Below are 15,935 nucleotides of genomic sequence, written 5' to 3' on the forward strand. Positions count from 1 at the left end.
TCCCTGTTCAGCCTATTTGTGGTCAATGAGTCTCTGTACTGACACCATAGTCACTTTCTTCTATATATGTTCAACTTTACTTCAACAGTCCCCCATAGATGATCTATATATTTACTAGCAACGCACTGGGCACACACTGGTTGAATCAACGTTGTTTCCACTTCATTTCAATGAAATTACATTGAACCAACGTGGAATAGAGGTTGAATGTACGTTTTACTGCTAGAGTGGCTGAATAACTATGTTGTTGCATGTCAATAGAGTTGCAGTCTGCACCAAATACATCTACACTAGGCTATGAATTTATTGATAAAGTATCAGAAAACAGAGTATTGCCTTATTCGTCACACTACTACATCATGTCCAGTGATTAGTGAAATATTCTTGGCCTTGTTGTACTGCACTGTAATGATTAATCACATGATCTAGAATCAGCCGTATTGAGTGATTTAAACAATCAAACCTTATATTTTCCAGTTCTCACTCCAGCTGCATTGATCTTGTCATGGATTTTTATTCCCTTTTCTTTCCCTAAATCTCTTATTGCAACATTACCATTCTGTCAACGTTCATCCATGCTGAGCCTTAGTGCAGGAAAGGGTGGGTAAAACAGAGATGAATTATACCTGTATATATTTTTCAAACCTTTTTTAACCTCTCTTACCCAGGGCAATTTATCTTAATCAAATAAATATTCAATCCAAGATGAAATCAAAACCACCAAAGACACTAAAGAATATAATGGCCCAAACACGCTCCAAAGCCTCTCTAGCTCCTTCCAGCTCAGGTGCAGTCAGAGATTGATGGTGTTACGGTTTAGGCTGCGACAACAAAGACAAAGACCCACCACAGCTCTCTTTGTTGTGTCTAACAGAAAGAAAATGTCTGACAGACAGGCAAAAGTGTATGATCGAACAGACGGACAGATAGATATATGGAAGAACAGACAAATAGCCTATATGGACGGACGGACAGTCGGACTGACCGACAGACATACATGGCCGACAAAAAGACCCAGACAGAAGGACATATGGGAAGACAGATGGACAGAGAGACAGAAATAGACTAGAAAAATGAACAGATGGACAGGTAAGGAGAGGTGGAACATACAGACAGGCGGACAGATGGAAAGACAGTCAGAAATAGACTGACACACGAACGGATGACCGACCAGATGGATAGATCAGAAGAGATTTGACCAACAGTAGGAAATACAGAAAGACAGACAGATAGGGCAGACAGACAGACAGCGAGGGCAGACAGACAGAGAGAGAGAGTTAGAGAGAGAGAGGGCAGACAGACAGACAGACAGACAGACAGACAGACAGACAGACAGCAGCAGACAGACAGACAGACAGACAGACAGACAGACAGACAGACAGACAGACAGACAGACAGACAGACAGACAGACAGACAGACAGACAGACAGACAGACAGACAGACAGACAGACAGACAGACAGACAGACAGACAGACAGACAGACAGACAGACAGACAGACAGACAGACAGACAGACAGACAGACAGACAGACAGACAGACAGACAGACAGACAGACAGACAGACAGACAGACAGACAGACAGACAGACAGACAGACAGACAGACAGACAGACAGACAGACAGACAGACAGACAGACCGACCGACCGACCGACCGACCGACCGACCGACCGACCGACCGACCGACCGACCGACCGACCGACCGACCGACCGACCGACAGAGAGATAGTTATTTTGAGAAGCCAGCCTGCACCTTTCACTACTTATCTCACGTGGTGATACGGCTGTCAGTCAGAGTCCAACAGAGAACCACTGAGAGGTACACAAATAAGCAGCCCTTCAGAAAACAGCCTTTTACCGCTGTGCTCATGTCACAACAAGTCATGAGGGGAGCTAGAGGCTGCTGACATTATGGGTCAAACTCTAGCTTGAGACCAACTCACATGCCTCAGGTGTGCTATGCTATTAATAACCGAGATAGATTAAAACATACCTGTGTAAATACGTGCTCACACACACACATACACACGCATGAACACGCACAAATCACACACACACAAACACACCTGCAAGCCTGACACGTGTCATCTAAGATCTATGATCTAAGAGGGAAGGAGAGAGAGGGAAAGTCAGAGATGGATTGGGGAAATAAGGGAGAGGGAAATGGGAGGAGATAAATATGGAGAGATACAGAGAGAGAGAGAGGAAGAGAAAGGGAGAAAAAGAGAGACCAAGAGAGAGAGTGAGACAAAAAGAGGGAAGAGGGAAGGGGGCAGTAGCGTCAGGTAGACAGTGCTGTGAGAGCGGAGGTCCTGCTGGACCGTAGGGAGGTGCTGGTGAACCCCAGGCCTGCCAAAAGCGGCTCTCCTCCGTGCACGGTAGGAGAAAATGAAGTCTGGAACTATCCTGCCTTTCACTCTCCTTCCCTCGCTCATCCCCCTCCTCCTCCTCCTCTTTCACAGGCCTTATGGGTGCACTGCCACGTAGCTGAGCAATGTTATGAGCGAGAGAAAGAGAGAGGGAGAGAGAAAGAGAGAGAAATTGAGAGAGAGCACCAATCACCTCACTCCCCTCTCTAGATTAGATTCTGTGTATCATCTTTCTCTCTACTGTTCAGCCCTTCTTTTACCCTCCATTATTTCTCCTGGTGTAAATAGTAAATACTCTCACTGTATTGAAATGGAGGATCACAAGCTGTCACTACTCTGTGAAAGTCTTTATTGTCCCGTGTAGCTCAGTTTGTAGAGCATGGCGCTTGCAACGCCAGGGTTGTGGGTTTGATTCCTGAGGGGGCCCACTATGAAAATGTATGGAATTAATACTGTAAGTCTCTCTGGATAAGAGAGATGACTAAAATGTCAAATGGTAGCTGACTCAGTATATGAAGGAGAGAGACCATTCATTACAGAGCAGGTGTGAGCTTACTTTTTTTCAGCCCAAAATAAACTTCCTTGAATTTTAATTGCAGCAATTTTATTTTTGGCTACTGAAGCAGGGCCAAATCTGCCTCTGAATGTTCTGTTCATCATAAATGTATTCATTGCATACAGTTAGGGTTTTACCTGTTACTTCATTCTCTTTCCCTCTATATGTTACTTCCATCTAGTGGTCAAATATCCAAACACATTCCCCAGCTCTGTGCCTCGACACAATCCTGTCTCAGAGGTCATGGCTTGGTTTTTGCTCTGACATGCACTGTCAACTGTAGACCTTATATAGACAGGTGTGTGAATTTCCAAATCATGTCCAATCAATTGAATTTACCACAGGTGGACTCCAATCAAGTTGTAGAAACATCTCAAGGATGATCAATGGAAACAGGACGCACCTGAGCTCGAGTCTCATAGCAAAGGGTCTGAATTCAGTTTTTTATTTGTAATACATTTGCAAAAATGTCTAAACTTGTTTTCACTCTGTTATTATGGGGTATTGTGTGTAGATTGTTGAGGAAAATAATGAATTGAATCAATTTTAGAATAAGGCTTTAATGTAACAAAATGTGGAAAAAGTCAAGGGGTCTGAATACTTTCCCGAATGCACTGTATCAACATCCAATCATGGATACATTTGCAATGTACAGCAGTTATCCATCATTGCTACAGGGTAAAACATTATCTAATCAAGAAACTCTGACTTGAATGTGGTGTTCACCCAGGAAGGTTGATAATTTTGGTGCAGTTAATCACCAGACATGGCTGTAAACACATTTTATATAAAAAAAACCATCTCTTATTAACTTGTTTACAGGAAGTGGAGAGAACGCTTTATAATGGAAACACTTGGACTGGAGAGGTCATTATGAGGCATGAGAAAAACAAGTGGTGCCCTTGAAAAATGTCTGCCAAAGTTTGAAAACATGTTTCTATCCAACAATAACCAGCAGCCAAGCCAAGGATTTGGTGTACAGCACGGCCAAGCTCTTACCCAGAAAATAAACTTGCCTTCAGATAAACACATTTCAGCTTAAATAACGATAGGCAATCAAATATTACTCCAGCCCTCTTATGAAAAGTATCTGGAGGTGGTTTTGGAAATTAATAAAGGGCTTTTGGAGAATAATTTTGCAGAAGGCAGACATTTTTCCTAGACTGTGCTATTGTTTCTTGCCCGTATTAGGCCAACGTGAGTTGAAATGGAGTTGCTTTTGTTGAAAAGGCTTTGCCATTTACTCGCCAATTCACACTCTTCCAGAAAAGAGACTCATCCAGACCACTAATGGCACTTTAATTTAAATCACATGACAACATTAAATAGAAACACATTTAGCTAACAATTGTTCCAATGATAAGATTGCTAAGATACAGCTGACAGTCACATAAAGTTGAAGTTGGAAGTTACATACACTTAGGTTGTAGTCGTTTTCAACCACTCCACAAATGTCTTGTTAACAAACTATAGTTTTGGCAAGTCGGTTAGGGCATCTACTTTGTGCATGACACAAGTTATTTTTCCAACAATTGTTTACAGAAAGATTATTTCACTTATAATTCACTGTATCGCAATTCCAGTGGGTCAGACGTTTACATACACTAAGTTGACTGTGCCTTTAAACAACTTGAAAAATTCCAGAAAATTATGTCATGGTTTTAGAAGCTTCTGATAATTTGAGTCAATTGGAGGTGTAGCTGTGGATGTATTTCAAGGCCTACCTTCAAACTCAGTGCCTCTTTGCTTGACATCATGGGAAAATCAAAATAAATCAGCCAAGACCTCAGAAAAATAATTGTAGACCTCCACAAGTCTGGTTCATCCTTGGGAGCAATTTCCAAACACCTGAAGGTATCACGTTCATCTGTACAAACAATAGTACGCAAGTATAAACACCATGGGACCACACAGCCATCATACCGCTCAGGAAAGAGACACGTTCTGTCTCCTAGAGATGAACGTACTTTGGTGCGAAAAGTGCAAATCAATCCCAGAACAACAGCAAAGGACCTTGTGAAGATGCTGTAGGAAACAGGTACAAAAGTATCTATATCCACTGTAAAACGAGTCCTATATCGACATAACCTGAATGGCCACTCAGCAAGGAAGAAGCCACTGCTCCAAAACCGCCATAAAAAAGCCAGACTACGGTTTGCAACTGCACATGGGGACAAAGATCATACTTTTTGGAGAAATGTCCTTTGGTCTGATGAAACAAAAATAGAACTGTTTGGCCACAATGACCATCGTTATGTTTGGAGGAAAAAGGGGGAGGCTTGCAAGCCGAAGAACACCATCCCAACTGTGAAGAACGGGGGTGGCAGCAGGGAAATGATGTGGATATATTGAAGCAACATCTCAAGACATCGGTCAGGAAGTTAAAGCTTGGTCGCTAATGGGTCTTCCAAATGGACAATGACCCCAAGCATACTTCCAAAGTTGTGGGAAAATGCCTTAAGGACAACAAAGTCAAGGTGTTGGAGTGGCCACAAAGCCCTGACCTCAATCCCATAGAAAATTTGTCGGCAGAACTGAAAAGGTGTGTGCGAGCAAGGAGGCCTACAAACCTGACTCAGTTACACCAGCTCTGTCAGGAGGAATGGGCCAAAATTCACCCAATTTATTGTGGGAAGCTTGTAGAAGGCTACCTGAAACGTTTGCCCCAAGTTAAACAATTTAAAGGCAATGCTATCAAATACTAATTGAGTGTATGTAAACTTCTGATCCACTGAGAATGTGATGAAAGAAATAAAAGCTTAAATAAATCATTCTCTCTATGGGTTATTCTGACATTTCACATTCTTAAAATAGTGGTGATCCTAACTGACCTAAGACAGAGAATTTTTACTAGGATTAAATGTCATGAATTTTGAAAAACTGAGTTTAAATGTATTTGGCTAAGGTGTATGTAAACTTCCGACATCAACTGTATGTGGCGTCATTGACCTTTAAGTAGGCCATAGTCTTTCAACACCGACTTCATGGGAGCGGTTCAAATAAGTATTTTCTCTGAACACTTATCACGGCTTCCATCAATCACAGCTTTACCCAAAGCAACGACATACAGTACAGTATAGCTATCCACATTGAGATCCAAGTTCACTCAACTGGCCATCTTGCATTGTTAACTTGTAATGTTGAATCAAAATCAGCTTCCGACATGATGTCTGTTTCTCTATGTGTATTGCAGAACATTTTACCGCCATGTTGGAGCCCAACGGACTTTCAGGTTGAGCAGAAAAAACACTGCAATTGGTTTCAGTTGTGGGATTGTCTATAATCTATATTTGCAGTATGACTGTCCTGCAGGATTCTATAGACTGCAGCTCAGTAGAAGTGTACCACCTGGAAGCCTCTGAGGCAGTGGAAGGCTTTTGCGTCCAGGTGGCCCAGGTCTATGAGGTTGTGCTCCAGCTGCACCAGCACCAGGCTGCTGAGGCCGGGGTCTGAACCCCCCCAGCAGAAGGCATCGCGGGGCACTGAGTGGATCTTGTTGTGTGTGAGTGCCACCGAGTGTAGCCCCCGGGGCAGCTGCCTGGGTACCTGGCTCAGGGCGTTGTGACACAAGTCCAGTTGGTGCAGGACGGGCAGTGCCCTGAAGGCCCCCGAGGCCACCCTGGCTATCTTGTTCCTGGCCAGGCCCAGGTGCTCCAAGTGGGGGAGGTGGAGGAAGGAGGCTTTGCCCACGGAGGAGATGAGGTTGCCCTCTAGGTTGAGGGTTTTGAGGGAAGAGGGGAGGTGGCGGGGTACCTTCTTGAGCTGGTTGCCCTCTAAGTTGAGGCTCTCCAGGTGGGTGGCGTTGACGAGGGACTCCCTGAGCAGGCCATGGTTGGTTAGCCGGTTAACGCTCAGATCCAGAATCACCAGCTCTGAGGTACCCATAAAGGCCTCCCCTGGGAACTTCTGGATAAGGTTGCCACGGAGGTACAACTCCCTGATAGATAGCGGTAAGCCCAGAGGCACCGAGGCCAGCCGGTTGCGGTCCAGGCTGAGGGTACGCAGGCTGCCCAGAGGTGAGAGCACACTGGCGGGCAGAGTATTGTTCCCATTCCCCAGGCTGTTGTTGCTGAGGCTGAGGACCAGCAGGCTGGGGCAGTGGGCCCAGGCCCCCTCCGACATCACGTTCAGCCGGTTGTTATCCAGACGCAACTCTTCCAGGGAGGCAGGCAGGTCTGTGGGCACACTCTCCAGTAGGTTCCGGTCCAGGTAGAGCCGCCTCAGGGCCGGGATGCCCTCGAAGGCCCCCTCGATGGAGCCGTCTGTCAGCCGGTTGTTGCTGAGCACCAGGAACTCCATGGACAGGTACTCATTGAGCAGGTCCAGCTGAATGCTGTCGATGCGGTTGTTCATCAGGAGGACGTAGCGGGAGTTATAAGGGATGCCGTACGGAACCTTCTCCACCCCCTTGTCGGAACACTGGACCACTCTGGGAAAGGGGACAATAGAAAACATTGGAGTAATGAATGTGGACCTGTAAAGATGCATACATTATGCACGCAACAAACATTACTGTACAAAATGGTTTGGGTGATTAAATAAGACTGTGACAATATGGAAATAACATAATGATAAAATATAATTCATTACAAATGGGCAATAGTAAGCCTGATTTAGTCCGTGAACATCTCACCGTCCATAGCAGGCACACTCCGGGGGACAGTAGTTGTCTTTGAAGTAGGGGAAGTATGCCGGATTTGTGCTCTCCTTCTTCTCCTGTTTTGTCTCTTTGGTTTTGTTGTCCTTTTTCAGAGGTTTACCTTTCCTCTCATTTATTTTGTCTTTCTTTTGATGTTTCCCTGTCTTTGTCTTGAGACTCTTGGTGGTCTGTGTCAGCTTCATTGTGTGTTTTGGCACTGCTGGTTTGGCTGTAGGTTTTGTCTGTTGTGTTTTGGGTGTACGTTTTGTCTGTAGTGTTTTGTGTGTAGGTTTTGCCTGTAGTGTTTTGGGTGTAGGTTTTGTCAGTTGTGTTTCAAGTGTAGATTTTGTCTGTTGTGTTTTGGGTGTATGGTTTGTCTGTTGTGTTTTGGGTGTGGAGTTTGTCTGTACCGTCACTTTGGGTTTGGCTGTTGGTTTTGTCATCTCTTTTGGTTTGGCTGTAGGTTGCAGTTCCTTGGCTGTAGGTTTTGTCATCTCTTTTGGTTTGGCTGTAGGTTGCAGTTCCTTGGCTGTTGGTTTTGTCATCTCTTTTGGTTTGGCTGTAGGTTGCAATTCCTTGGCTGTAGGTTTTGCTTGTTTTGGTTTGGCTGTAGACTTTAGCTGCTTGACTGTATTTTCTGTCTCTTTGAGAAAGACAATGCTGGTCCTCTCAGTCTGATTGTGGTTGATTGAAACCTTGATAATTGGGACAACATTGACCTCCATTGCCTGCGAAATAAAACTCTCCCACTCCCTGAGGTTGGTCTGGGGGCTGTCAGTCACACTCTGAACCATAATGAGCTCACTGTCCACCAAAGAGATGGTCTCTTCTGCCTCTGGAGCCGGGTCTTGGATATGACTGGCAGGTTGAGCGAGAGCATGAGTGGCAGACTCTGGAACTTGAGAGGGGGTAGAGGGTGTAACTGGTGGAGGGCCATGTTGAGTGGCAGGTGGAGGAGTGACATCATAAAGTGGAACAGGCATAGCTGCAGGGGGAGGGGACATGGGTTCGTTGATAGCTTGATTGACAGGTTGAGTGTCCATTGCTTTTTCTACAGGAGAGGAGGAAGTGCTGGTTGGAGAGGGGAGGTCTATGTGTGTAACGACTAAGTAGTCTCCCTCGCTTTGATCTACACTGGGTTCTTTAACTTCCCCAACTCTCAGGTCTTCCTCTAGTTTATCCTCTCCTCCATATACTCTCTGTTCCTTACCATCTCTCTCCTCATCATCTGATCTAATCCCTTCTTCATGTCTCCCCTCTCCATTATCTCTTCTCTCCTCCTCCTTTTCATCTTCCTCATCAGCTTCTATCTCCCAATTTTCAAATCTCTTCTTCTCTCTGTAATCAAGCCCTCCAACCAGCGTTCTCTCTTCCTCCATCCCTTGCTCTTCCTCATGGCCCTCCTGCTCTGCTGCCCCCTTCTCCTCCTCTATTCTCCACTTCTCAGAGTCAGTCTCTGGAGTTAGTCCTTCCTCGCTCCTCCCCTCTTCCTCCCTCCTCTCTTCAAGGTGGGTTGCAATGAGTTCTTCACCCTCCTCTTTGTCTGCTGTTGGTGTCTCCCTCAGTCTCTCAGGTCTCCAGTCTGACCAGGGATCTGTTTCTCTGACCGAGTATTCTATGGGGATCATTTCCACTCCTAGACACACACAGCACTATCTTAGTATTGACACTCAGGATTAGGCATCGCTACAAAATTACAGACAATGTGGGCCATATTGACAGAGATTTTACGAAGTTTGCAGTTGTTATTTTCATAAAAGAATAGAAGCATAATAAAATAAAACCACTTCTTACAGTACTTTAAATGAATTACCAAAATTTGGCAAATGTCTCCGGTTCTATTCAAACCTGTGACTAGGTTGCCTGAATAAGTCTGGGATATGTTAACAGACTTGGTTCGTTTGAAAAAAACATTATTCCTATGCAGTGTGGAAACATCTGAATTCAAGTGTACTTAGGTTCCTTTGCTGCACACATACATACATACATACATACATACATACATACATACATACATACATACATACATACATACATACATACATACATACATACATACATATGATGCATTTTCCAAACTGATCAGACAATTAGGAGGATCAGAAAATCAAGCTATTGTAAATTAGAAATTGTTGAATTAGTTTTTCAAGTTTGTGAATGTAAAATCAGTGTGTAGATCCTGTGGATGATGAAAGTTCATAGGCACTTACTGGGCTGAAGTACAAATGATTGAAGAGGAACTATCAGGAGCCAGAGTAGCAGAGTGAGTTCTTCCATGGTCTTCTATCTTAAAGACAAGAACCTTAGTCCAACAACTTAAGAGATAGTATCATGTATAACAACAACAGTATCTAATTGAGTCTATCCTATTTTGTTATCAAAAGCAAAAAAAAAAACTATCTGAAATTAACTTTATAGATCTTCCCACTAGCACAAGTGAGTTTTCAAAAATGATTTTCATGGGCCTTTTCTGTCTAGAATGCATTGCAAGAGCAAACGGTAACTACTATAGATAAGGCAGGTGTCCTCTTAATGTCCAACATAGATCTAGAGTAATAGAGCAGGTAGTATCTGAAGTTCTATCTATTACATGTATGGGTGTCAGTCTTGCTTACCTGCTGTGCCCTTAGACGTCAGAGCCAATATCATGCATCTGTGTATGTTGTCCAGTGGGAGTCATACCAAACTCTCTCAATGCAAGGAGAAAAGCTGCTGAACCAAGCAGTCTTCTAGGAATGAGGACCCCCAAATAGTATGACATGACACACACACACACACACACACCACACACACACACACACACACACACACACACACACACACACACACACACACACACACACACACACACCGACTAAACTGGGGGCTAACGGGTGACTTTAATGACCTATTTAAGAGTCCCCTCTCTGTGGGGAGTTTTCACACACACACTCCGGGCCGGGAGCCGGCGGCGGGTAATGACTCTGAATACTCATATCTCAAAGGGAATTTTCACACCGACCCTCCAGGATAGTGGAATCTGGGAAGATCAATAGCAGGAAAGGTAAAAAAAAAAAACGGGAGATGAGGGGGTCAATGTATGGATGGGAGGTCAAAGGGGAGAGGTGGTTTTAGAGGGGATTCTGTTTGCCCTTGTTCCAGAGGGGCATTAGCAGCCCGGCGGGTGACACCGTGGTGGCAAGTGGCTCCGGGGGAATTGCCTGACCTTTGACCCATAGCGGTTGCATTGATAGTGCATTGGGTTAGGGGAGAGGGGGGTAGGTTGAGTCATTTTTTAAATTTAACTAGGCAAGTCAGTTAGAAACAAATTCTTATTTACAATGACGGCCTACACCGGCCAAACATGGACAACGCTGGGCCAACAGTATTCTTTCTACAAAGATACAGGTATCTACATATATTTCAGGATGTTGTGTGTTTTTTGAAAACATAGCTTCTCTAACCAAAGTGGTCTCTTGGCACAACTTACCTCAGATATAAAGTAAGTTGAGCATAGGGACGGGGTGAGTTGAGCAGCCTTGGGGTAAGTGGGTGATGGTGTCCTGTGACAGTGGGTGATAGTTGAATTCATGGAATGGGGTTGTGGTATATTGTAGGTCTTAAATGTATGCCTACATTCAGATATAGATATTTCTGTTCAATATAACTTACCCTTCTATTTCTTGACCAGTTGTCTGGGACAGGGGTGTTCTTTCGATGTACCAATTCGTAGGCAAGCTCTCTGCATTTGAGGCTACTTAGTCCATGAAACTTGTCCGTGAGATGTTTGATATGTTTATCAAGCTCAGACTCCATGTCATCAGATAAGACCTTGTGTGGCTCTGTTAATCTGTCATAGCCTCTCTTTCACACAGGTTCATGTTTTGTTTTCTTTTTCGTCAATGTACCTCTTCAATGTAATTCAGTCTATTTTTCATCCCTTGCTGCTGCTCAAATGGACTTCTTCCCTTCTCTCACTTCCTTGGCTGCTCTCTCAAAGAACCTCAAGGGGGGGCTAGACCCCTGCTTGTTATACGTTTGTATACACAGGGCATGATGATGTCTGCTCTGTAACAAGAAAAATGCACTCAAGTCCACATGCATGACACATTGCATACTGGGCATAAAACTGACTAAATGTAATCATTATTTATATGGGATATGGTGGCCATTGGCTCAACTTACTCCAAGGCAAACATTTTGACTATATTAGCCCGCACAGCTACAAGGATACAATTTCGTGCTAGGTTTAAGACATCATATTGCAGCTTATAGAGACCCTAACTGATGTACAAAACAATCTTAAAAATATCTACTTTGGTTTAGATACAAGCATCATGAAACCCATAACACAGGGATCATCAGCTAGTGGGCATATGTTTTATTGAGCGGATGGTCGGTGGGCCGGAGCATAATACTAATCATTTGCAGACTGCAAATTGACTGCAAGAAGTCCAAACAGATATAATGTTTGACTAAAACATAATCATTTCAAACCTTGCTTACATTTGCATACGACCACGTCTTTCTATTGTGCGTGGGAATAATTGGGAACAGACTTCTTACATTAAAATCACTTGGATCTGATTTCCTGGGGGGGAAAACATTTTTATGCTCAGAAAACTTGGGGTGCCAAATAAAACCACAGCCATTTGGGGGAACCCTGCTATAACACAATCAATTAATTAGACTTTGTGAAAAACAGTTTTTTGGAGCTAACTTTTCTATGTGGTTTCTTCCTTCACAGACTCCATGAAATGATGAACTCTTCCTACATTTTTGGTCACATGATTCATTTTGTTTTTGGTTTCCCAGAAAAAAGGGGTTGCTCAACTTACCCTTTGGATCAACTTACCCCACTATCCCCTACAATGTTCTTTTGTTCCAGAATATTCAGACTTCAAAGTAGGGCCTACCCTGGTCTCCATACATTGGTTAGTGTTTTAAGTTTGATGTCTGGCCAAAATGTATACTGTATCTTCCTTTAAAACCTATATTTGGACACCATGTTTTCAGCAAAGACTCGTCAAAATAGATATTTCCCATTAAATGTACATCTCATGTTGTGTGGCATTCAAAACATCTAATGTCTTGAGAAAACAGGGTTTATCCGATGTCTACATTTTTCTGTTTGGAAGAGAACAGCTGTACTGTAGTAAAAAACAGGAAGTAAAATAGAGACATTCTGCTTGGTCTTATTCATTGGGGCACACCGAAGTAAAACATTTTGCAACGGACAATGAAAACGGCTTCTTATTGCAGTGTTTCACTCCTCTCTTTTAGCCACTCCTTATTCTCGGCGTTCGTAACCTTGGTGTTTCTCATCTATCATCTACAGTGTAGTAAACGGAGCCAAACATTCCCAAAGGATTTATCGGAATAGTTTGTTTTCAACACGATATGGGTTGGGAATGGTTTATGAACGTTGAGCAATTTCACAATTCAGTTCAGTATAACTTGTGTACAGATTTGTGATCGTACAGCACAAACAATGGCCTGTTGTTTACAAGCAACAGAGCTGGGGATGGTTAGAAACACACATTCATACACATACATAGACGTGCGCACACACACACACTTGTTACAGCATTACATCACTAGTGAGTGAGTGTTAAACTGTTTTCTAGTCTGATCACTTGTCTAATCGCCTGAGTATCACGCAGTAAAGTAAAGAGAATCCTGTTAATTCACTGTTTAGGAGTTACTGTAAGACCCTGGGACCAGTGGCCTGTCCTTGCATTGCTGACGTGCTCCTTCAGAGACTCCAAATAAAACCCAGCCGTCACCGTCTAACTACAGAATTACAACACCCACTGTCCCAATGAATAACACAGAGACACAGTAACAGAGACTGATAGATAAACAAAACAGTATTATATGAAGGGAAAATGGCATGCTGGGATATGGACTGTATAGACAGTGTGTAAGGTCACCTAGACTACCTGGCCTGATGACTCCTTGCTGTCCACCTGGTCGTGCTGCTGCTCCAGTTTCAAATGTTCTGCCTGTGGCTATGGAACCCTAATCTGTTCACCGGACGTGCTACCTGTCCCAGACCTGCTGTTTTCAACTCTCTTGAGACAGCAGGAGCGGTAGAGATACTCTGAATGATCGGCTATGAAAAGCCAATTGACATTTACTCCTGAGGTGCTGAACTGTTGCACCCTCGACAACCACTGTGATTATTATTATTTGACCCTCATTCATAGATGACCTCATTCATAGATGACCTGGTCATTCATAGATGACCTGGTCATTCATAGATGACCTGTTGGTCATCTATGAACATTTGAACATCTTGGCCATGTTCTGTTATAATCTCCACCCGGCACAGCCAGAAGAGGACTGGCCACACCTCATAGCCAAATCAAATCAAATCAAATCAAATTTTATTGGTCACATACACATGGTTAGCAGATGTTAATGCGAGTGTAGTGAAATGCTTCTAGTTCCGACTGTGCAGTAATATCTAACAAGTAATCTAACAATTTCACAACAACTACCTTATACACACAAGTGTAAAGGAATTAATAACAATATGTACATATAAATATATGGATGACAAATGCCGGTTTGCCTGAGGCTAATGCCGTGCAGGTGTTTGTACACATGCATATACACACACTCTCATTCAAATAAACACATACAAGAACACACACATACATGTAATAGTGCCAGACATGCACACAAACATATACGGTTGGCATTGCTGTTATGATTTCAGTTGTCCTTGATGTCCTTTGTTTTAAATGTATTATATATATATATATATATATAAAAAATGGCATTGTTGTTTGCTGTTTTCTTCTATCTTTTCCTTTTTTGTCTTTAGTTCATTCTCTTGGTTGTTAGTGCATTGGGGGGTTCTTGGGGATGGGGAATGGATTTATTTTTTAAATTCCGGGGGGGGGGGGGGGGACTGTGGGAGGGGTCTCGAATGGTTGAGGGACAGCTATTTGGGAACTGTGGGGGGATCTTGGAGAGTTCGGGTTTCACAAGATTGTGATCATGAAAAAGGAAACTATGACATATATTTTATATCACTATCATGCACATGCACCCTCAGGATGGCTCTGTTGCGGAAAGACTGATACATGTTTGGTAGTGTCTTGATGCTGTATTTGTCCTTCATGTTCTAATACTTTAATGTTACCCCTTCCTTGTGTTTTTTGTAATAAATACTTATTTAAAAAAAATGTTTTAAATAAAAATATATGGATGATGACTATATGGATGGCCGTGCAGCATAGGCAAGATGCAGCAGATGGTATAGAGTACAATATATACATATGAAATGAGTAATGTAGGGTATGTAAACATTATATAAAGTGGCGTTGTTTAAAGTGACTAGTGATACATTTATTACATCCAATTTTTAATTATTAAAGTGGCTAGTGATTGAGTCAGTATGTTGGCAGCAGCAACTCAATGTTAGTGATGGCTGTTTAATGGCCTTGAGATAGAAGCTGTTTTTCAGTCTCTCGGTCCGAGCTTTGATGCACCTGTATTGACCTCGTCTTCTGGATGTTAGCGGGGTGAACAGGCAGTGGCTCGGGTGGTTGTTGTCCTTGATGATCTTTTTGGCCTTCCTGTGACATCGGGTGGTGTAGGTGTCCTGGAGGGCAGGTAGTTTGCCCCGGGTGATGCGTTGTGCAGACCTCTCTACCCTCTGGAGAGCCTTCCGGTTATGGGCGGAGCAGTTGTGTACCAGGTGGTGATACAGCCTGACAGGATGCTCTCGATTGTGCATCTGTAAAAGTTTGTGAGTGTTTTTGGTGACAAATTTCTTCAGCCTCCTGAGATTGAAGAGGCTCTGTTGTACCTTCTTCACCACGCTGTCTGTGTGGGTGGACCTATTCAGTTTGTCCGTGATGTGTACGCCGAGGAACTTAAAACTTTCTACCTTCTCCACTGCTGCCCCGTCGATGTGAACAGGGGGTTTCGTTGACGTTGTTTTGTTGACGTTGAGTGTGAGGTTATTTTCCTGACACCACACTCCGAGAGCCCTCACCTCCTCCCTGTAGGCCGTCTCGTCGTTGTTGGTAATCAAGCCTACCACTGTAGTGTCGTCTGCAAACTTGATGATTGAGTTGGAGGCGTGCATGGCCACGCAGTCATGGGTGAACAGGGAGTACAGGAGAGGGCTGAGAACGCACCCTTGTGGGGCCCCAGTGTTGAGGATCAGAGTGAAGATGTTGTTTCCTACCCTCACCACCTGGGGGCGGCCCGTCAGAAAGTCCAGGATCCAGTTGCACAGGGTGGGGTCGAGACCCAGTTACATCATGTACATCTCCAGTGATAACTGTCACAGTCTGAGTTACATCATGTACATCTCCAGTGATAACTGTGACAGTCTGAGTTACATCATGTACATCTCCAGTGATAACTGTGACAG

The 15,935-nt window shown here is 43.6% G+C and overlaps 1 protein-coding gene across 3 annotated transcripts; it reads right to left on the reverse strand.

Annotated features, from left to right (window-relative positions):
• Positions 1 to 3,462: 3,462 nt before the first annotated feature.
• On the reverse strand, positions 3,463 to 10,314 carry LOC106609036 (uncharacterized). Of its 3 annotated transcripts, none has more exons than XM_014207371.3 (4): positions 10,177 to 10,314; positions 9,772 to 9,848; positions 7,556 to 9,197; positions 3,463 to 7,351 (listed from the first exon to the last, which is right to left on the reverse strand). In XM_014207371.3, exons 2-4 carry the CDS (start codon positions 9,836 to 9,838, stop codon positions 6,253 to 6,255), a joined length of 2,808 nt encoding a protein of 935 aa, XP_014062846.1. In that variant the 5' UTR covers positions 9,839 to 9,848; positions 10,177 to 10,314; the 3' UTR covers positions 3,463 to 6,252. The 3 variants fall into 3 exon arrangements, with proteins under 3 accessions (XP_014062846.1, XP_014062849.1, XP_014062848.1); XM_014207374.3 differs by having other exon boundaries at positions 9,772 to 9,844; positions 10,177 to 10,300; XM_014207373.3 differs by having other exon boundaries at positions 9,772 to 9,863; positions 10,177 to 10,300.
• Between the last annotated feature and the right edge of the window lie 5,621 nt (positions 10,315 to 15,935).

Source organism: Salmo salar, chromosome 07 (assembly GCF_965601325.2).
Source record: "Salmo salar chromosome 07, fSalSal1, whole genome shotgun sequence".
NCBI lineage: Eukaryota > Metazoa > Chordata > Actinopteri > Salmoniformes > Salmonidae > Salmo > Salmo salar.